This window comes from Rhagoletis pomonella, unplaced genomic scaffold (assembly GCF_013731165.1).
Source record: "Rhagoletis pomonella isolate Grant_MI unplaced genomic scaffold, Rhpom_1.0 Rhpom_scaffold_00001, whole genome shotgun sequence".
NCBI lineage: Eukaryota > Metazoa > Arthropoda > Insecta > Diptera > Tephritidae > Rhagoletis > Rhagoletis pomonella.
The window spans coordinates 85414856-85438576 of record NW_023458555.1 but is presented as its reverse complement, the minus strand read 5'-3'; the positions used below and the strand labels follow the sequence as shown (position 1 = coordinate 85438576).

The window sequence follows — 23721 nt, the reverse complement described above, 5'->3', positions numbered from 1 at the left end:
TGTGCAAAAAATTGGCATTCCATCTGGACGATTTGAACATATTCATATGGATCTTGTTGGTCCATTACCTGTGTCAAAAGAAAATCGTTACATTTTAACTATCATTGATAAACACACACGTTGGCCAGAGGCATATCCTCTTAAGGATATTTCAGCTAATTCTATAGCAACAACATTTGTTCAAAATTACGTTCCTCGTTTTGGCATTCCACTTTATATAACAGTAGATCAAGGATCACAGTTTACATCAAAATTGTTCACAGAATTAACTAAATTGTTAGGATCACACAAAATTCATACGTCTACATATCATCCTCAATCAAATGGAATGATTGAAAGATTTCATAGGACATTAAAGACTGCTATTACTGCTTCAGATGATTCTACCCACTGGTCTGAAATTCTTCCCTGGATATTATTAGGACTACGTACGTCGATTAAAGAAGATTTAAAATGCTCTTCTGTAGAATTAGTTTATGGACAAACATTAAGATTACCAGGTGAATTAGTTGTTACGAGCAGTTATAATAATGAAGTTGATAATACAGATGAAACTCTTTCTAAGCCAAGAAAGTATTTTTCAAATGTTAGATCAAAGGTTTTACATCACAATAAAGAATACTCTTTTGTTCCAAAAAATTTGGATACTTGTGAGTACGTCGTTTTTGTTAAAGTTATTCACAAGTCAAATTTGCAATCCCCTTATGAAGGACCATTTAAAATTATTTCGAAAAATGACAAAGTATTCAAAATTCAACATGGAAATATGATTAAAACGGTTTCAATATATTTACTCAAACCTACAATTCCAAATACAAAAAAAGAAAATAACATTTAACATTAATTAATTTATTGTTTTACTGTGTTTTTATACTTGTTTAAATTCTTGATTTTCAGTTTATGGTTCTATGAATTTGTTTGTTGTTAAAAAGAAAATTTTTGATCAATAAATAAACCTTCTGTAGTAAAACTTAAAAGATAATTCTTCTAAAAATTAAATCATCTAATAGTATACACGAAAATGATCGGTTAAATGGTTTTCTTCTGCTGGAACAACTTTCTATTTTTTTGGCACTGATGTAAAGTTAAAATAACAATTTGAGTGGTCTTTAATTTCTATTTACTTCTTGAGGCAAGACAACGTCATTCAAATCTTAATTATTCTTCTTGCGAATTGAAAGAATATATGCACTTTTATTCAAAGTATTGATGACAAATATTTGCAATTTCCCTGTTGTTTTTTGACAAAAAACGCAGTACTGCTTCACATCAGACATCTTTAGACATATTTGGCATGCACTTGTTTTACAAGATATTTCACGGAGACTGCATAATTGTGCATACTTACAAATAAAAAATTGTCTTCTTCTGCCTGGTTAATATTCTGTCAAAATGTACAAATACCAACATTTTGACAGTGTGTTCTTGAACCGCGATATAAAGGAAGCAGAGATGTTGAATGTGACTTTAGTTGTTAAAATAAACGTAAAAATTTACAAAATATAGATTTATTTTAATCAATTCCGATTGTTTAACTATCATTTCAATATTTTTAAGCGTTTTGGCTAATAACTCATATTTACTACAGCGTAGTAGCCGTGGTGCTCGCGCGTTGCTTGCCATGCGCAACTTCATAGGCTTGGCAGACGATGTTCGCCATATGTTATTAGCGGCAGACTATGATTTTTTTCTTTGCTAATATAAAAAGAAGCATTTTAATGAATTTCATCTTTGCGGAATATGGCCTTATTTCGCATTGCTTCTAATGCCGAACGCGGCCATGGACGTACAGTTGAATCTTGGTTATCCGGGTTGGTTGGGACTGGGCTCATCAGGGATAATCGGAAGTTCTGGTTAAAAGAGTTGGAACCCCGGTATGTACATTTTCATTTTTTTTTTTTTTTGTAAGAACAAAATTTGTTTTAATGGGCAGATAAATTTGAAAAGCGACTTGAGAAAGCTGTCCCCATAATTCTAAATCATACGAGAATAACTGCATGTTTTTATATTTTTTATTCTATTCTGCTATTGTATTAAATAGATTATATATACTTCCATATTTCATTACAAATTTAATAGTTGCTCATTAATTTTGAAGTATTGGTTGGTTTAATGACAGTTTTTTCGACTCCTCATTCCGACCTTATAGTTTTTCACATATTATGCTCTGTTATGATACCTAATTCTATTGATTGCTAGATTTTATTTGGCCATTAACAATAGGTAAAAAGTATGGATGTCCCATTGCTTCACGTGCGGTCAAACGTTCCACGTGATCATAACGCAAAAGCTTGTCAAGAAAATCAAGGGCCTCCGGTGAAACGAGATGTTGATTATCCGAGTGAACAAACCTCTCCCATCGCTTACGCGAATGTCGTTGTAGTATATCGTGGAATCGAGGATCTAATTCGATGTTATATTTATCCAAATAAGCGTAAAGTTCTTCAGTGCCTAGGACTTTGGCAATACGCACTAGTTGGTCGTAATTATCATGCCCATGAAAAAATGGTTCTTTACGAAAAATCATAGATGCTAACATACAGCCTAAAGACCACATATCCAATGAGTAATCGTACATTTGGTAGTCTACGAGCAGTTCTGGCCCTTTAAAATATCGAGACGCTACGCGTACATTATACTCCTGACCTGGGTGATAAAATTCTGCCAATCCCCAATCAATTAATCGTAGTTTTCGATTTTCATGGTCAATCATAACGTTATGAGGTTTTACATCACGATGCATGATACCCATACTATGGCAATAGTCCAATGCCTTCAACAATTCAAACAAATAGTAGCGAATTTCATAATCCGTCAAAGTTTGATATAATTGCTTGAAATCGGTATTATTCACATGTTCAAAAATCAAAGCTGGTGTGCGCGAAACTGGATCTTTTACCACAGCCAATAATGTAATAATGTTAGTACCACCACGCAAATTTTCCAAAATTTTTATTTCACGCTTAATTTTCTTCTTCTTGACTGGTTTGAGAATTTTAACCACACACTTTTCCGTAGTTGTAATATTTATAGCTTCAAATACTTCCGAATATTTTCCGCGACCCAACTTACGAACGAGTTGATAATCATCCTGGTTGGCCCAATCGACCACATAATTCTCATAATCCCAGTACTCGTCTGGCTTGTGTGCGTTAACATCTGTATAAACTCGGGCAGCGCTTGGTAGAGTCATTTTTGATTTACAGATACCTTCTTTTTCAAACGCTTGCGAATTTGTAACAATCGAAAAACGTTGATGTTTAATATATTCTTTCGATTTAATAAAAGTACTTTCAGGAGAAAGAGAAGATACGCTTTTCCAAAAACAAAGAGACGCTTGATATAAGCCGCTGAAATAAAGAAAAAGGAACAGATTTATTATACATTTTTTTCAGGAAAAAATTGATTCATGATTGATTTTAATAGCAATATTCTAAATATTACAGAAATTGAATTCAGCATTATGTTTTATCTTTAGCTCGCACGATTTGAAGTTTTGACTTTATTATCAGTGCTGGCAATTCTAAGCAAAAGCTTGAACCGGCTTATTTACCATATTATTTAAATAATTAAAATTAGAGTTATAGGGAGTGGGCATAATTCTTTCTCGATTTCAAAAAAGTTCAACCCGTAGCTTCGCTAGGCTCAGCGAAATCTTCGTACCGAGTTTAGTGGAAATTGACCGTTACCAGGATATACATATGTAACTAGTTTATCGTAAGTGGGTGGTGCTATGCCCATTGTCTTTGTCTAAGGCCAAAGAATCATTCAAATCAGTTCCCAAACAAAGTTATACGCGAACAAACATAAAATTAACAAATATACTTGTCGAACAGAGAACCTCCTTTTTTTGAAGTCGGTCAATAAAACACAAACGAACTAAGAACAAAAAACAAAATGTTTAAACTTTCCTATCAACTCAAGATATATCAAATCACAAACAGTTGTCCACAAAATAATAGGAGTGTGATATTTTGATTAGTTTGGCTATTTGTCTTTTGTTTATTTTATGTTTATTATTTCTTTATAAGAGTAGCTCAGTGATTCTCAAAGTGGTCCAAGTGGACCCCCAGGGGTCTACGTTGGCGAGGAAAAAATTTGGGGGTCCACGAGTTGTAAGTGGTTACGATAGTAAACAACCAAAATGGTTTCTTGATAGCGCTTTGTGTCTTCATACGTGGGGAAGCCTTAAAGTCCAGCTGCAGACTAAAACGAAAAGGATGTTAGTATAACACTGAGTGAGGCGAGGCGAAAATTGCTGGCGACAGACATTTGAGCACTTGTGTATTTTCATTACTAAAGGATAGTACGCCACCATTACCTTTGGTGAAGAGGTTCTATAATGTTGCGCTCCCTGAGGCTGTATGCTAGTTTAATTTCAGTACTGAGCCCGGACCCGACACATTGTGAAATCTTCACGGATGGCTCTAAAACAGACTCTGTGTCAGGACCTGGAGTGTTTTTTGACGTTAATGGGGATAAGTTTCCGTCTTCCAGGCTGAGGTATTTGCATCCCTCAAAGACATGGACTACCTATGTGATGGAAAATAGGTGGAGGAGTTTACGTGTCTGCAGTGACAGCCAAGCTGCACTGAAGGCATTGGCCAGCCCTCTATCTAAGTACTTCCAAACTAGTTCGGCAATGCAAGTCTCGACTAAATTTTGTTGGTAAACATAACGAGCTTGCTTTACTCCGGGTGCCAGGACACTTGCGAGTACCTGGTAATGAGACATCTGATCATTTGGTCACAATTGGTTTAGACCAGGTATTCCTGGATCCGCAACCAGTTACAGCTGTCCCCACTTTGGCCATCGAGGTCACCATCGGAAACTGGGTGAATACTTGGCTCAGCAATGACTGGGAGGCATCGAGGGGATGCAGGTGGGCAAAACTCATGTTGCCTTCAATCTCAGGTCTATCTCGTTTTTTGCTCTCACTGAGTAGACGGGACCGCAGAAAACTTGTTAGACTGCTTACTGGTCACTTAACGTGGCACAAACACCTGATTGTGATAGGCGTAAATGACAACTCCATTTGCCCATCTTGCCCTGAAGACGATGACACGTTGGAACACTTTTTGTGCTTCTTGATTGCTTGGTCGTTTGTCATCGATTTTTCTAGGTTCGATCTTTTCTCTGTTGTCAGTTTCTAAATTTAAAGTTTTGCATAAAAAGCTTTGCGGTTTTGTTGTTTCAAGTTTTGCAAGGCGAATTAATATAAGGTGATAGCAGTAGAACAAAAACAAAAATTGACACGTGTTTTGTTTTTGCTTTCGCGGCATAAACTGTCAAAATCTGTAAGAGTGTGTGCGGAAATGCAAATAAAATTTATCAATTTGACTTTCGAAGCCGTATGGCGAAACACCTACACAAAATCAGCTGATCTAGTATCTAACACCACCTTATATAAATTCGCCTTGGTTTTGTGTTTTAAAAATCTGAGTGATAAATATTTTTCTCATAACCTTAAAGCAGGAATCACACGATTTGTACATTGGTACAGATTTGCACATTTTGGCAGCCCCAGAGTGGTGCCGTTTAGAAATTTGAGTTTAACTCAATAAACGAATTTCCAGACAACGCCAATCTGTAACTTCCAAAATTTACAAATCATGTGATCCCTGCCTAAGACTCGAAGCGATATAAATGGAAATTCATGAGTGAGCCGAACATGTGAGGAGTTTATGATGAAGATAATGTAAATAACGCCAGCGCTCGGAGTGCTCTTAAAAAATATAACTCCTCAGAACGAGAGAGTACTTTAATAACTTTACGAGCTCTGTTTCTATAACTTGAAAGTGTGTAATCGCATTATTTCAATAAATAGAACACAAGAAAGTATTTTATTTTTATTTTTCCACTCCGAATTTAGTTTTGGAACGCACCCGCAATGCAAATTAAAATCCTTGGATATAACCCTCACATATTTTGACAAGCTTTGGGTGTGCAGCAAGGGGTCCACCGAAACCAGTAAAGTTTTGAAAGGGGTCCACAAGAAAAAGAAGTTTGGGAACCTCTGGTCTAACTGGTTGTACAACAAACACCATTTAAATTCATATTTCCAACCTTGTACAAATATCATAAAAATTCTGCAAATTTCCACCAAAATTTCAAACTTTTTAATCAGAATCTTAAAAAAAAAATGGTATGCAGTTTTGTAGCCCATTTACTTCTAGTCTAATGAAGTGCAAGTTTCAAGCAGCCTTCTATGAAAAATATGTTAAACACCTTCAACCAACAAAATTCTCAAAAATTAAGGGGATTTTTTACCATATTGAAACTTGCACTTCATCAGACTAGAATAAAATGGGCTACAAAACTGCATACCATTTTTTTTAAGGTTCTGATTATAAAGTTTGAAATTTTGGTGAAAATTTGCAGAATTTTTATAATTTTTGTACAATGTTTGACATGTAAATGTATATGAGTTTGTTGAATATCCAGCTAGACTTATAAAAAAATAATGAACATAAAATAAACAAAAGACAAATAGCTAAAACTGATCAAAATATCGCACTCCTATTACTTTGTGGACAACTGTATGTAATTAAGCGCTTATATACACTGTGGTGTAGTGGTTAGCAGAAACGCTATCACTCCAACATCAATAAATCAAAAACAAAAAAGTTTTTTTTTTGTAATAGCGGTCGTCCCTCGGCAGGCAATGACATACATACCTCTGAGTGCATTTCTGCCAAGACAAACAGCTTCTCATAAAAATACAATCGCCGTTCGGAGTCGGCGCAAAACTGACCCTGCCTTAATACCAAAGTTTCATTGTAAGTTTCTTTCTGTGCATTACATATTCAATTTCCAATACAAAAATGTAATGCAATAAATGAAAACTTTACACCCGGTTTCCGTAGTTTGGTATACTGCTGGTTGTTACTCGGTAATGTAATGAGGACGTGGACGTCCTTTTCAGGGGGGTTACTATGCTTTCGAATCACTACTTCAATTTTCGAGTAACTTTGGCAAACAAATTCGGATTATTTAGTGGCTCATATCCGAATATGGAAATCCGAAAATGGAATATTTCAATTCGATTTCGGAATAGATAGTATGGAAAATCCGTTTTCGGGCGAAAATTCTTTAGAATCGAATTGCATAGTAACCGCCCAGCTTACTTTTGCTAGTCTGATAAATTATATATTGTACGTGGAAAGTAAAATAGCAATGAATATTACAATTTGGACGAAAAACCATCGTTCGGTTTGCAAACCACGCCACACACGTTGAAATCTCAACCGATCGTTTCAATTTGTTGTCCGTTTGTAGCCTGCTTTAGAGATAGATATCGGGACTCACGGGACCCGCGGTACAATTCTGAAAAACGTCGGGAGGGCGGGTTCGGGACTTAAAAATCGAATTTCGGGATGGACGGGTTGGGATTAAATATTTAGTCCCGTGACCATCTGTAATACAGATGCGATCAACTAATTAGTAACGAAATTCAAAATGATATTGTTTGCAAATTATGTTTATTTTTATTTTTTAATAGTTTTCATTTAAAATATAATTCATTTGTTTTTCATATAAAAAAATTGTATAGTGTGTTATAAATATGGAAAAAAATGCGCAACACCCTTCACAAAAAAATTCTGAAAACAAGCAACGGTAATTTTTAACGACTAGAAACTTGCACTTTCTTATACTATAATTGAATAAGCTACAAAACTGCATACCCGAAATTTTCTAAATATTCTAATTAAAAGTTTGAAATTTTAATGAGAGTTTTTTGAAGTTTGATTCTTTTTTTTTCAATTTGTGCAAGTCTTTAAACTTTTATTATTGTGGTTTCTGTTGTAGATTGAATTGTTATTTAAATTAAAATTATTAAAAAAAAAATTATTAAAAAAAAAATAATTAAAAAAAAATAATTAAACATAATTTGCAAACAATATCAATTTCGTTGCTTATTAGGTTCATCGCATCTGTATATTCATGTGTGTGCACCAATCTATTAATATCGTTGATTTGTTTGGAGTTCATGTAATAGAGTTGAATAGTATTCTCTCGGAAGGTTTTTATAATGGGACCCATGCTTCATCTTCTGAGGCTGCAAATCTTTTTGCTGATTTCTTCCGCTCGAATTTTGTGACACAGTCGTAAACCTCTAGGGGTTTTTTTTCCAATTGTGGATTCCCCAATTAATTTTGGCATGCTCTCATTATCTCCTGATGATATAGGCGATGGCATTTTGCAATTCAAATCATCTTTGCAGACAGACGTCGACGGCTTATCATCTTATCTTCTTAAGAATTTGTTGGCAAACCCACTTCTGGCAATATTCAATAAATCACTTGAGTGTGGAGAGTTTATCGATGGCTGGAAGGTAACCTTCATTAGTCCTATATTCAAAAGTGGTAACGAAACACAATGTTGCCAACTACAGGCCCATCGCCAAGTTGTCAACTGTTTCAAAGTTATTTGAATATATTGTAAAACAGAACAGAATTTCCGACAATCAGCAAGGTTTCATGTCCGGTAGGTCTAATGTGAAAAATCTAGCAATTTTCTCTGAGTATTGTATGACGGCTTTCAATGGCCGCCTTCAAGTCGACACTGTATATACAGATTTTTCAAAAGCCTCTGACAAAGTCAGTCATTCAATTTTGATTTCTAAGGGCCAGTTTTTCAGTGCACGGCCGTGGTTTAAACTAAGTTTAAAGCTCGATCTGGCTGGTTTAAACTAAGATCAGCCAATCAAATGTCAGTCAGTTGTTCAATTTAAACCCAGTTTACTTAATCTAAGTTCAAACTGGCACTGAAAAAATTGCCCTAAATTAGCTAGTTTGGGCTTTCAGTCACTATTTTTATCTTGGGTAAAATCCTATCTTCAGCATCGAAATTTGTGTAGTCGTTGTCGACAATATATACTCCAATTCTTTCATAGCGTCGTCTGGGGTTCCACAAGACAGTATCTTTGGCCCCCTGCTATTTGTCATTTTTATTAATGACATATCGAGTTGTTTTACTAATTCTAAATTCCTTTTATGTGCTAATGATTTGAAGATTTTTTGACCATTTCAAATTCTTCAGTCTTCATTAATATTCAATCAGATCTTTACAATTGAGGGATTCACAGCGATGTCGTAAGTGTCGTATTGCTGTATGTCGTAAACTTTATAAGCTTAAATAATTGTTTAGAGAACTTGAAACCACAACCAACTATTTTTTAACGCTGCCAAAATACATAATATGACTTTGATGGTACTTTGCAAACCCCTTTAACATGTTTTTTAGGCGTTTAAAGTTTACTACATACAACAATACGACACTTACGACACTGTTGTGAATACCCCAAATGTCTCAGCCTGGTGTCGTACCAATGCACAGTGATTCGAATAGAACAAGCTACCTGGACAAAAGTCGACATTGAATTTTTGTATTATAAATATTGAAAATTACGACCAATATTCTCATTCTTATAAATTAGATAAAATTTTTGCATGGTTATTGTTCAAGGATAAGTAATTAATTGCTCTTGCCAGAAAAACGGCCACGCGTGTCGTTTAATTTCATATGTGGACTTATTGCTATTTCGCACGCCATTGTTTTATAGAGAAATGTTTACTTCATGTTTGTGATGGATTTGCAAGCCAAAGGTAAGTACCATTTATTTTTTATGTTATATTGTATTTATCACTATTTATTAGTCAAGAAAAAATGTCGAAATCTCAAAATTTGAAATTTTTTGCAGCTATTTGCATTTACTAGTGTGAAAGTAGTATTTCCTCATCTGTCCCCAGACTAAAATTTATATATGTATATCATAGATTCTAAATATGACAGTTTCTATCTGCACAATTCTGTATAACTATTTTTTTTCCAAATCATTCCCACTTGTTACCGAAAAAAGTTTTGGAAGAATGGCCAAAAAAAAAAAAAAAATTGCATGCTGTATAAAGTTTTGACCTTAAAATACAATTTTTCTGAGCTAGTGGTATTGCTCAACGTCATTTTACACAGCCGTAAGAGTTTTCCAAGATTTGGCGTATTGTGAATACCTGGTCTATGGTGGATTTGCCAGGTCTAAAGCCACACTGATAAGGCCCAATCAGTTCATTGACGGTGGGCTTCAGTCTTTCACACAATACGCTCGATAGGACCTTGTAACCTATGCTTAGAAGGCTGATCCCGCGGTAGTTGGCGCGAATGGCTGGGTCACCTTTCTTGTGGATTGGGCAGACACACTTAAATTCCAGTCGACGGGCATGCGTTCATCAGACCATATTCTGCACAAGAGTTGATGCATGCACCTTATCAACTCGCCGCCGTACTTGAATAGCTCAGCTGGCAGGCTGTCAGCTCCAGCAGCTTTGTTGTTTTTCAGTCGCGTTATTGCTATACGTACCTCGTCATAGTCAGGCGGTGGAACGTCGACTCCATCATCATCGACTGCGGGCTCGGGTTCTTCTCCACAACTTTCCGTGCTGCTACCATTTAGTAGGGCGGAAAAATGTTCCCTCCATAATTTAAGTACCTTCTGGACATCGGTTACTAGGTCGCTATTATTGTTCGTACAGGAGTACGCCCTGGTCTTGAAAGCTTCCATAAGTCGCCTAACTCTCTGGTAAAATTTTCGGGAATTCTTCCTGTCGGCCAGCATTTCAAGCTCTTCGCACTCACGTAGTTCGGCCTCTCCCTTCTTATTGCGGCAAGTACGTCTCGCTTCCCTCTTCAGATCCCTATAGCGGTCCCAGAGAGCGCGCGTTGCGCCCGATCGCAGCGTGGCCCTGTAGACGGAATCTTTTTGCTCTGCAGCTTCCTGACACTCCTCATCGTACCAGTTGTTCTTTCGGGCTCGCTGAAATCCGACTACTTCTTCGGCGGCGGTACTTAATGAGCGGGAAATGTGGTTCCACTGCTCGCATATGTCGGTTTGTTTAAGAGTGCTCGCTGAGAGCAGGTGTGAGAGTCGAGTAGCGAAAGCGCTGGCTGTCTGTTGTGATTGCGGCGCTTTTCGACGTTAAGCTTTCCTTGCATAGTTGGGCGCACATTTTTTGCTGCACAGAGGCGGGTCCGTATCTTGGCTGCAACAAGATAGTGGTCCGAATCGATGTTTGGGTCTCGGAGTGTGCGTAGGTCTAAAACACTGGAAGCGTGCCTTCCGTCTATCACAACATGGTCGACTTGTTTTTCGATCCGGAGACAGCCACGTAGCTTGGTGGATCTTTTTATGCTTGAACCTAGTACTGCATACTCCCATGTTTCGGGCCCCGGCGAAGGCGATCAGCCTCAATCCGTTATCGGACGTTTCGACGTGGAAGCTGAATTTTCCGACGGTGGTTCCAAAGAGCCCTTCCTTGCCCACCCTGGCATTGAAGTCGCCAAGCACGATTTTGATACTATGACGGGGGCAGCGCTCCTACGTGCGCTCTAAGCGCTCATAGAAGAGATCCTTGGATCCTTAGTCCTTCTCTTCCGTCGGGGCATGGGCGCAGATGAGCGAGATGTTGAAGAATCTCACTTTGATGCGGATTGTGGCTAGACGCTCGTCCACCGGGGTGAACGACAGTGTTCGACGACGGAGTCTCTCTCCCACCACAAATCCAACTCCGAATTTGCGCTCCTTTACATGGCACCTGTAGTAGACGTCGCAAGGCCCCAGACATTGCTTACCTTGCCCCGTCCAACGCATTTCTTCGATGGCGGTGATGTCAGCTTTTGTCCTTACGAGAACATCAACCAGCCGGGCAGGGGCACTTTCCACATTAAGGGTCCGGATATTCCAGGTGCATGCCCTCAAATCGTAGTCCTTTAAACATTTGCCGTGGTTGTCATCATAAGGGGGTGTCTCATCCGAGGCTTTGCCTTGCTTCTTCACTGGAAGTGGTTTTTACGTGGCGGGTCCCAAACCCAGCGCACAACCCATTGCTGGGAAGGGTGGTTTCGCAACCAAATACACGTTTATATAGCGAGCCGCTTGCTCCAAGACAGACACCCGCTAGCAGCCGCACCTACTGGTGAGCAGACGCTGCAGACTTCAGTGAGCCCTTAAACCGAACAAGTCGGAGTGGCCCCACCTAAGCTCCCTCTCTTTCTGCCGTGACCCAAGGCTCCGCTCAGATTGGTTACCTCATCTCGCACATGGGTTACTCACGTTGCCCAGAGTGCGCGAACGAGGACGCAAGAGTCGGGATTGAGTATAGCTATGCAACTGTAACTGCATACCCAGCGCAACGACTATACCTTATTGCACTCCGAGCTGTCAAATAAACTGTTAATTTTTCTAAAAATAAGCAAGTATTTTATAAGATGCCACTGATAAGGATTTTAGACATGCTAGTCACGAATTTACGTCAAATTAAAACCTTAAGAGTTTACGACTGTCCAATGGGCTGTCAATTTCTCTAGAAATAGGGAAAATTCCCCAACAATTAAACGAACTATGTTTTAAGGTTCACTGCTCTCCAGTTCTGTATCACATCCAAACTTTTCAGGTGACAACTGTCAAATCAACTGTTATTTTCAATTGAGTAACACAATATATTAAACAAAATTTTATTTACTATATAGAAGGGAACATATCTAAAACGAATTTATGGTACAGCAATTATATTTATAAATTAGAAATTGTTGGGGCCTTCTGCTATATGTTCAGCCTAAACAAGTTGATCTAGGCCCCAACAGATTTTTGAATTTATTTTACACGAAATTCGTCATTTCCAAAACTGCAGTTTTCTCATTTTCTAAATAAGGTATTTCTGGTTTGAATTTTGTGATATTTCGGGCGTCATATTGGATTTTGCGTTTTGAATTTTCAAAAACTGGTTTTTAAATTTTAATCCTTAATTACATTTGCCAGCAGTATAAAACTCTGAGAGAATATAACCACAAAATTTAGTTAAGCTACACTCAACAACAAAAGTCTGCGTACACCATTTCTTTTTTAAATATTCGCAATTTATTGACAGTTAAAATTTGTCTGTTATTATTTTATAAAAAGAATTGATCATGTTAAAAACGAAATCATATAAACCGTGTTTTCAAATTGTACACAAAATTCACGATTTTTCATCAAAATTTTCGACCTTTTAATCAGATTACAAAAAAAAAAACCAACAAAAGTGTGTAGTTATGCAGCATGATGCAAAAAAGAAAGTGACGTACATAGACAACTTCTCGCCCTAAATCCGCCATGTTGACTGCCTTAGAAAAATCGTGTGATCTCCTTTCTCATTTTGAGAGGGATTTTGCTGAATAGTAGTATAAAGTTGACGAAATACTGAGTAGGCAACACTGCTTCATCATTCGAAGTTTGCTTTGTTCATATTCGCTGACATTTGTTTTCCTGATTTCGTGAATTTGTGTAAATGTTTTATTAAATCCAACTATTCTTCAATTAAATTATAATTTCACTTCTATCAACATGTTCAAGTAAGTTGTAAGCGAGTCTTTAATTACTTATTTCACTGAAAACTATTAATAAGTAGCCCTATTACAGGTTTTAATTCGTTTATATTGTGTTCATGCCCCAGTGCAGCACCGCCCGAGTGCGAATGAGTTTTGTGGTGTCCCTGCCGAAGAGCTACATCGCCCTGCGTTAGTGCGTTTTGTTTCTGCCCAAGTGCTGCATCGCCCGAGTGCGAGTGAATCTTTTTAAATACCTCCAAGTTTATACTGGGCATTTAATAACAATAAAACGTATTAAGTGAATTTTGGCATTGCAGGTCATACATAGCTTTTCTTGTGCTACTGCCCAAGTGCTACCTCGCCCAGCGTTAGTGTGTGTTGTTGCTGCTACTGCCCCAGTGCAGCACCGCCCGAGTGCGAATGAGTTTTGCGGTGTCCCTGCCCAAGTGCTACATCGCCCTGCGTTAGTGCGTTTTGTTCCTGCCCAAGTGCTGCATCGCCCGAGTGCGAGTGAATCTTTTTAAATACCTCCAAGTAAGTTTATACTGGGCATTTAATAACAATAAAACGTATTGAGAGAATTTTAGCATTGTAGGCCATACATAGCTTTTCTTGTGCTACTGCCCAAGTGCTACCTCGCCCAGCGTTTGTGTGTAAGTGCTTGGCTGTTTTGCTTGTAAGCACTACAGACTTAAATGATATTTGTTTTTTTTTTTTAGGAAAACCGTATAAAAACGATCATTTATATCAGGAATGCACTTTTTTCTACAGATTTCATATGCTGTAGTATGTCGCTGGCTATATAATCAAGAAACTGGGCCTCTCAGAGTATATAAGCAACAAGCCTTCCTACACTTGGGTGAACCAAGTTTTAAAAGGTGCTCTAATTAAACCCTCAAGTGATTTTTTAACAAAAATAGAAGAACTTGAGGTGGTATTCAATACCATGAATGGAACTCTGGTGGAAACCTGCCCGAAATATCTGCACCGTTTGATACAATTGAGCGAGTCAAATGGTCTGAGTTCTGACGTAAAGAAGCTCTTTTTTAGAAGTCGTATGCATTTCCGCATAAAATACCTCAATAAGAAATTAAAACATTAATATAAATCTAGTAAAATCTTGCAACCTATGGGGAGTTAGGGAACGCAACTAAATACAAGTAACAAAAAATTTTGAGAAAATTTAACTTTCAACTAAGTGGCCAGACATTTTATGCTTATAATAAAATTACTGCATTGAAAAATTAGCTAAAATGCGCACAAAACTATAACAAAATATCTAATGCTTTAATATTTAAATACTTCATATCAGCGTTTGCACTGACACGTCTAACCGCACTTTAAGTTATAGTACCAGGTTGACCGAGCTTTGCCCCGGTACTTTTTAAATTTTTCAAAATCTGGATACCTTTAAAAAAAATATTTTGGAAAAAAAATTGATTTCGATATCTATTAAGTAAATTTCTTACTCCAAAATTTAGGTGGCAACCCTATTCCGAAATCAACTGGAATGATTGGTACATACCTTGAGTGTATATGTACTGTGTATATATAAAAAAAAATGCTGATTGAAATTAACAAAATAAAAATGTGTATTACATAGAAGCGTGGCCATCCTGATAGAAAATATTTTCTGACCATAGTTCTCAACAACAGCTTTCATTTGATATCCATATTGCGATGTGTTAGATAAATTGTGTAGAATCGAAAATAATGCGGCAACCTTACACTATTATTCTAAGGGATAACATTTTGTATATAGAGAAAGCATTGTTTGAGAACCTTCTCTTGGTACCCATGAAAAGTAATATTTTACCTTTTTTTCTAAACAAAAAATTAAATATGCGATTAAAAATAGGTGGTAACCCTATTAAAAATATTTTTGAATTAGGGATCTTTAAAATACCTTTCATTTGGTACCCATATTGTGATGTTATAATTAATTTGTAACTAATTTCGAATAGGTGGCAACCTTATACGAGTCTTCTCGGAGATTTTGCCTATTCAGATAACCTCAAAATTCAAAATATTTGGGGTATTCACATCGGTGTCGTAAGTGACGTATTGTTGAATGCAGTAAACTTGAAACGCCTAAAAAATATATTACGGGGGATCGCAAAGTACCGTCAAAGTAATATTATGAATTTTCGAAGCGTTAAAAAATTTGTTGGTTGAGGTTTCAAGATCTCTAGACATTTATTTAAGCTTTTAAAGTTCACGACATACAACAATACGACAGTTACGACACCGTTGTGAATCCCTCAATTAACTGTGTACAAAATTTCAGCAAAATCGTTGGAGCCGTTCCCGAGAACTCTATGGATATATATAAACATATATATATATAAACATATATATATATATATATAAACATATATATATATATATATATATATTATCATATTAGCTATAGTTTGCGAGTTTTTGCAAATTTAGGAACAATTTCGGTAGTTCTAATAGAAAATCCATTATTTTGCATCATCGTGGAAAAATTTTATTTTGTAAGTGAGTATGGGAACACTGAGCGATTTTCATCATATTATTATCATAAATCAGTAACAGCAAGTCTCGCATTCAATTTGGTAATTACTTGATTTGCTTGCCCTTTTCTTGTCGGTCCAAACAGGAATCTCGATAAACTGTTGTTGGGTAACTCGTTTCCAATGGGATGGTGACAATAATAAGGTTGACTTACATTTGATTATTTTGGGATTACCGGTGTACGGTGGTCTAACTGTTGCCAAATGAATAGACCAGAATATATATCCACTGACTCTTTATTTTCGCAGGTAAGAACTTGGTTGGGGATTTGCCGGAAGGAATGTGGTTGAACAATGCCGATAAGTATATTCCCCAGGTATACGCACTCTGAGGATTGACTTTAACCAAACCAATGTCGTCAGCTTTAATAAATTGTTTGGTTAGGATTACTTCCTTCTTGCGATGGCTGATGCGTGTTGTTCGGTCCGTGTCCCATTCCAAAAAAAATCATATTTTTCTAGCCTCGTGGTATGTGACCACCGATTCTTTTATCGTATGTCAGTGTGGGCGTTTTCATAGTGGCCATGTCAATTCGTGTCTATACCGATATGATGGTTTGTGTCTTGATTACTTGATTAACAATTGGTTACGTACATTCATCTGACAATTCAACACCCGTCATCATCGAAATCGTTCTACATGATCTTCATCAACCCCATCCTGACTCGTTCAGTTCGCCTTTGAGCGCATATGTATGTACACATGTTCCGTCTTTCCTATTTAGTTTCAGTACGCATTACATAAGCTTCGGTAGATGAAAGGCATTGGTAAATGATTTGGTTACGAATCTTTTCTTGTTTGCTTTCATCGATTTACTAGCAATGTACTGAGGATATAATATAACCAAACTATGGATATAACAAAACTAAACTTAATTAATTTATTCAGTAATTCATTTCATTTACAAACGTAATTGTTATTTCAATAAGGCAGAATCAATGGAATATGGAGGCCCGCCATATATTCATCGAAATTCTTGAGAAGGCGAATGTACTGAATGAGTTAACGTGTTGTGATTAAATCGGCGGAATAATTGCCAAGCACTCGGTGTTTAGCATCGATCAGTTCATATGAGTTCGAACCAAGTTTCCGTGAAACATAGGCTCTAATTTTTAGTGGGGCTAGTTTTTGTGCATAGCCCTCTCCGGTCACAGACTGTTTAGGATTGGGAATGTACACTTCCGAGCCTATCTCGAAATGGCGTTCTCTTTTGCGGGTCAATGCCCGTTGTGCGGCTTTCATCAGCCAGAACTTTACGTTGTTCCACCTCCTGGGTATGGTATGGATTTACATCCAATAATAATTTATATTCGTTTCCATCTTTCACATATTCACGACCGGTGTGTAGGAAATATGGCGTGGAGCCCGTGGCTGAATGCACTGAAGTGTTAATATCATGAATAACACGAGAAAGATAGTTTTCCCAGGAGGAATGTTCAAGAAGATCAGCCGTGTGAGCACGTAATCCCAGTTTAATGCTTTTGTTTGTCACCTCTACCTGATTGGCTTGTGGATGGTACAAAGGCGTTTTCATGTGTTTGATGTTATAATCGGCGCAAAGCTTTGCGAAAGTTTGACTGATGAATTGAGTACCATTATCTGACATAATGAGTTCGGGGCAGCCATTCACCGAGAATATATGTCGAAGATAATTGACTACGGATATGGCGTTTGCGTTTTTCATGGGCTGCGCCCAGACATATCGCGAGTAACAGTCGATGGCTACGAAGATCCATTGGTTACGATTTTTAGACATGGGCAGCTTACCGACTAAGTCAATCGATAATTGTCTATCCGGTCGTTTTGGTTCTCTATATTCGCCGTTAGGTGTTTTGGTGCCCTCATTACTTGGTTTAATGCGGTGGCATAGTTCACATTGCCAAACGTACTGGTAAACGGACTCATACATGTTTGGCCAGTAATAGCGTTGTGAGATACGTCTATAAGTTTTCCAAACACCCTGATGCGAATGTTGGTTATGACTTTCATCGAGGACTTTTGCTCTGTCAGAAGATGGTACACAAAGTGTCCAAAGTATATCCACACTTTGATTGGAAAATTTCAATCGGTGATATAGGAGGTTGTTCTCGATTTTATATCTATCTAATGGTTGTTTTGAGGCCAGGGCATGCATTTTGTTGTACCATTTATCGCACGTGTTTGGGTCAATGTTGATCACGGATGTAATTGGGGTACGATTAACGTGAAAATTACTCGGAAGGTCAATTGGATTACTACGAACGATGTTGAGAAGAGCAAAAGAACGAGATAAGGCGTCAAGAAGTTCTAAATGTTTTCCTGATTTATGAATAATTTTGAGATCATATGGTTCTTTGAGAGTTTGTAGCCAGCGCAAAGCTGCATGGTCCGTTACCACAACCAATTCACGACTCTTAACATATGGACGGAACTTTTCGACCGCTAAGAGAACGGCTTTCGAGAATTTCTTAGAAAAATACTGAACCACACGTTCATTTCCCATCATGTTCTTGTACTAGAACAGCACCCGCTGCGATAAGCGAGGCATCGGTATAAACTTTGAATGGTTTTGAATAATCGGTCATAGTCAGAACGGGAGTGGTAGTTAAACACTCTTTGAGTTTGAGAAAGGCTTGTTCAGCAGCGCTATTCCATTCAATCGGTCCTTTTCTGTTTCCTTTATACAATTCACAAAGGAGAGCTGTGATCTCCGAAAAATTTGGAATAAATTTTCAGTACCAGCCTGCTGCACCAACGAACCGTCTGACTTCTTTTGCCGTTTTGGGCGGTGCAAATTCAACAATAGCTCGAATACGAGATGGATTCGCAGATAGACCATCTTGAGACGAAACATAACCCAGGAATTCCAATCGTTTACAACACAAATTCGATTTGGATGTTGAGATTGTTAAGCCGGCCCCAGCTAGACGTTTTGCAACAATAGCCAATATCTTAACGTGTTCTTCAAACGTCGAAGTGCAAATTATGAAATCATCCACATATGCGAATGCATGTGGAACCAAATCACGGAAAATTTTATCAATGAGAATGGCTAATGTGGCGGGTGAATTTCTCAACCCCATCGTCATGCGACGAAAAGCATAAAGTCTGTTACCGAATGCAAAAGCGGTTTTCAGCGACTCGATTTTGTCAAAGGAATTTGAAAGAAAGCTTGAGACAGATCAATACTGGTTAGGTATTTGGTTAGTGTCCGTAATTGGCTAGGCATTTGGAATGGTAATTTTATTCAGCTCTCTCGCGTCCAAGCACACGAGACACGTTCCGTCTTTCTTCCTTACAGCCAGAATTGGTGACCGCCAAGGGCTTTCATCGATGGTCATAATGATGTCACGTCTACGCATTTTATCCAATTCGGCTTGAACTTGTTCAGCCACATATGGCAATACTGGATACTGGCGTTTCATGACGGGTTTTGCATCACCCATATCAATTACGTGTTCGATCTGAGTAGTGACATTTAAAGGACCAGACTCAGGAGTTTGATTAAAAAATCTGAGAACGGCGTCCAACATTTGTCTTTGATCTGGGGTGAGATTATGTGGAAGGCTGACGCTCGTTATTTTTGGGGTATCTAGTTCATCCTCTAAACCGAGTGTGGAAGCGTCAATTGGCTCCAGATCATTACTCATAGAAGATACCTGAGCTTGTTCTTTCCCACTCCCTGGTGGCTGGTTACAAAAATTAATAAATTTATCCGCCGTAACCATTTCGACTTTAGCAGATGCAACTTCGTCAGTACCACCTTTGGCTGTATGTTTTAAAGATCGTTGAACTTTCTCTTGGATCTGCACCAGTTCGAAAAGGAAGGCCTCAAGGAATGTCCGTCCCATAATTGGGTGTTTCAGTGAGATAGGTACGACAAGAGTTGGCACCAGTCGAGTAAGACTACCGACCGTATATAATACATCCACTTTACCAATGGCCTTAAATGAAATCGAATTATCGGCAAGACCAATGGAGGTTTTGGTAGGTTGCAACTGCCTCCATCTGTACTTCTCATAAAATGTTTGTGAAATGACTGTGACTTCGGCTAAACCATCGAGTAAAACTATATGAGGATGGTTGTTAACCATAACCGTGAGATAATCGCGATAATCGTTCGCAATGTTATATGTTAAACATTTCTCTGAGATAAAGAAAACATCGCGGAGTCGTGGTTGGTTAACTTGATTGACTGCGTCTTGCTGGTTAGTAGGGACTGGAGCTGAAGTAGGTTTGGTAATTGGTAGTGTTCGTTCAGAACATTTAGTTGGAGGTTGTTTGCCATCCCTTTGAGTTTGATTAGATTCATTAAAAATCAGAGTACATTCGCGTTTCTACTTCGAGAGTGATTGGACGTGCCGAATTGATCGTGATTTTTTCATAAAGGAATAACTACCGTTAGAGCTCCGGTGAATTGTTATTTGAGTGCAGTTAGATTTTCCATCTTCTTTTGTACAATTTTGCAGCATAAACCAGCAGATTATCAAGTATTGTGAGTATTTTGTCAATTTTTCATACCATTTTTGATTTCAATTTAGTATTGTGTAAATTTCTGAAAAAAAGTGAAGCCTAGGGCTACAAAAAAGACTAAAGCCGTAATGGCGTCGCCGACCAGAAAGTCGGTGGCGGCATCGGCCAATCATTTTGAGTCTTTCACATCGACAATGAATTCAAATAAAAAGTGCAAATTAGATTAAAAAAAAGCCAATGATCTCAATCTGTGCGAAAAGATTAATGAAAATTTGATTGCCGATGCAATCGGGAATGGGTTAGTGCAGGAGGTTAGAAAAGTTAATACAGAAAATGCTAGTGACAAAATGGAGGTGGAAGCCATAATAACCGATGGGGCGAAATTAGGCGTGGGTGCAGATAGGGGTGTGCGCGTTTCAGCGTTATACCCGCCAAATTTTTGTGGGACTTACTTTGTATTGGTTGATGCAGAAGAGTGCAAGGAATTGGACTAATTAAAGGTTAGGAACGGATTGGCTTTAAGAAGCCGAATTAGGGACCTCAATTTTAACGACATTGATCTCATTTATGCGATCGGCAAAACTTTATATAAAGTGACATTTAAGTCTGCAAATGCAGCAAAACACCTTCTTAATCAATAGCGGCCTTAAAAAGCGTGGGCTCAGACCCTTTATTCCAAATACGGCCTTTGAGTCGTATGGTGTGGTGAGGGGTGTACCCTTTGACTATGATGTAGATGATATCAAAAAACATGCAATTTCTAGTGTGCCAATTTCCTCAGTGTATCGTTTTACACGCAGAGAAACAAATGATGAGAAAGAGCGTTTTGTTCCTGCTACCACAATCAAAATAGGATTCTTAGAAAAGGACATTCCTAAACGCATTATATTTGAATCAGTGATGGGCACACCTAAATACTTTTGTACTTAAAGTACCACTTTGGGTACTAAATACACAAATACTTAGTATTTTGAGATGACTAAATACCCAAGTACAGTAGACGCTCACAAATTAGAACCACTTTGTTTTTAGGGTGATTCTAATTTCTGAAAAATTCTAATTCCTGGACGTTTTTTTATTTCAATAAAACCTTAAAATTTAAGTCAATTTGCATTGAAAAACTACAATGAAATTTTGTCTTACTAAATTTTATTCATAAAAACGAGAAAACATAAGGTAACAATCCAATATACATATATGTATTTATGCGCTAAGTCAAAAAAAGGTCCAAAAAACAAAAACTCCAATTACAGTAAATATATTTTTTTTTATCAAAAATACATAAGAGATCGATAAATATACATTAAAACAGCCAAAAATTAATCAAAAACTTCGTAACTAATTTGCAGGCATGTAGTCTGTTATTGCTGTTTGCTTCTTCCTTTTATTTGTTTCTGCAATAACAATCTCATTGCGAAGAGCTAGCAGATTGCTTGTGTGCTTTGCGGAAAACGATTCACTATAAGTACACCATTTTATTAAATTATTGACGCTTTCAATGGCTGTAGAAGTAGAGACAACTGGTAAGACCTCCCGGTCATCAAATTCGCTGCTACCTGAAGACTCATCATCGCTATTGAGATCATGTGCAGGGTCGTCATCAAGCACATCATTGTTCCATATTTCAATTTCTGGTATGCTAATGTTATTAGTTGGCTCTATTTCTGTTAAAAGTGCTTGAGCTGCCTGAAGAGCTCCATTGCAGTCTTGATCTTTTTGCAGTAGCTGTGCTAGTGGCACATCATCGTCATCACTTTCATACTGATCAGAGTCCCAGTTGTTCAACTTTGACCAGGACTTTTTTATTACTCTTTCTGGAACATCATACCAAGCTTGCTTTAATAGCATGATTGCATTTCGAATTGAAAAGGATTTCAAGCGAACCTTGAGGTCACCTCCTTCAGCAATTAATTGAGAAAGAAGCATACTTCTGTAGTTTAGCTTGGTTAACTTAATAGGATTCTGATCCATTGATTGTAAAGTTGCTGTTACATTTGGTGGAAAGAAAAATGCAATTATATTTCCATCGTCGCTTTGAAGTTTCTCAATTGGTGCATGAGCAGAGCAGTTGTCAATTAGCAAAATTGCCTTCGGAGGCAAATTATTTTCCTGAGAGAAACGAATCACCTGTGAATTGAAAATATTTTGGAATTACTGAACCTAAAAACAAAGTTTTTTCTTACCTCATGAATAAATATCTTGTGAAACCAATCATGAAAAATCCGAGATGTCATCCAAGCATTTTTTGAAAAGTTGTAATGGAGTGGATTATTGAATCCTTGGAAACTTCTTGGTTTTTTTGCTTTTCCAATTACTAATGGCATTAATTTATGTGATCCATCAGCATTTACACCAAGTAACACTGAAATTCGTTCCTTCTGGATTTTATACCCGGGGGCGGTTTTCTCGAAAAGAGAGACGTATGTTTTGTCAGGTAAACAACGGTAAAATAATCCGGTTTCATCTACATTATATATTTGTGACTCCATTAGCCCCATCTCATCGACTTTTGCACGAAATCTGTGAATAAACGGGGTGACTGAAGCAGCATCACTAGAGAGAATCTCGCCACAAATTTTTAAAAAACCTATTCCGTGTCGTTTTTTAAATTTGCTAAACCATCCATCACTTGCGCTAAATGTACTTTCATCTTTATCGGGATATTCCACTTTGAATATTTGTTTGGCTTTCTCCTTTAGTATTGGCCCAGTTAATGTACACTTTTTTTCGCGTTGATTTAAAAACCACTTATAAAGACTTGCTTCCATTTTTGGATATTCAGCGATATGCAATGATTTTTTGTTAGCCTTATGATAGGTATTAGAAACAGCGCTTAAAATTGATGATTTCATAGATTTGATATAGGTGATTGCAGATGGCGCCACATCAAATTCTAAGGCTAACCGCTTCCCTTGAATACCTTGGTCAAGCTTTTCCAAGATCTGCACTTCGGTTTCCAAAGACAAAGTATTTTTCTTACGTTTATTTGGCATTTCAACGAACGACTTTTACTTTTAAGCAAACAATGCCGAAACACGTGCACGCGAATCGAATTTCAAACAAAAACTAACAAAAACTGTACAGATAGCGACGAAAATCCAACGACTACCGAGCGTAACATGAATAAATTGGGGATTCCCCTTTTTATATCTATTTTGCAACAAAAAAACAAAATACGCTCTGAAATTAGAATTTTCGATTCTAATTTCAGAGCGTGTAATGTATTCAAATAGTTGATTCTAATTTCTGGAAATTCTAATTACTAAGAGTTCTAATTTGTGAGCGTCTACTGTACTATTTACTTAGGTATTTAAGAGTTGCAAAATACCCAAGTACTATTTACTTAGGTATTTAGGAGCTGCTAAATAC

General features: G+C 37.4%; 1 protein-coding gene across 4 annotated transcripts in view; it reads right to left on the bottom strand.

The window, feature by feature from the left end:
• Positions 1 to 1492: 1492 nt before the first annotated feature.
• Positions 1493 to 23721, bottom strand: part of LOC118748379 (casein kinase II subunit alpha) — an 83354-nt gene continuing 61125 nt past the window's right edge. For all 4 annotated transcript variants that reach the window (XM_036482761.1, XM_036482771.1, XM_036482753.1 and 1 more), the window contains one exon: positions 1493 to 3350. In XM_036482761.1, coding sequence (XP_036338654.1) covers positions 2186 to 3193 — 1008 coding nt within the window. In that variant the 5' untranslated portion in view covers positions 3194 to 3350 and the 3' untranslated portion in view covers positions 1493 to 2185. The remainder of the gene's footprint in view (positions 3351 to 23721) is intronic.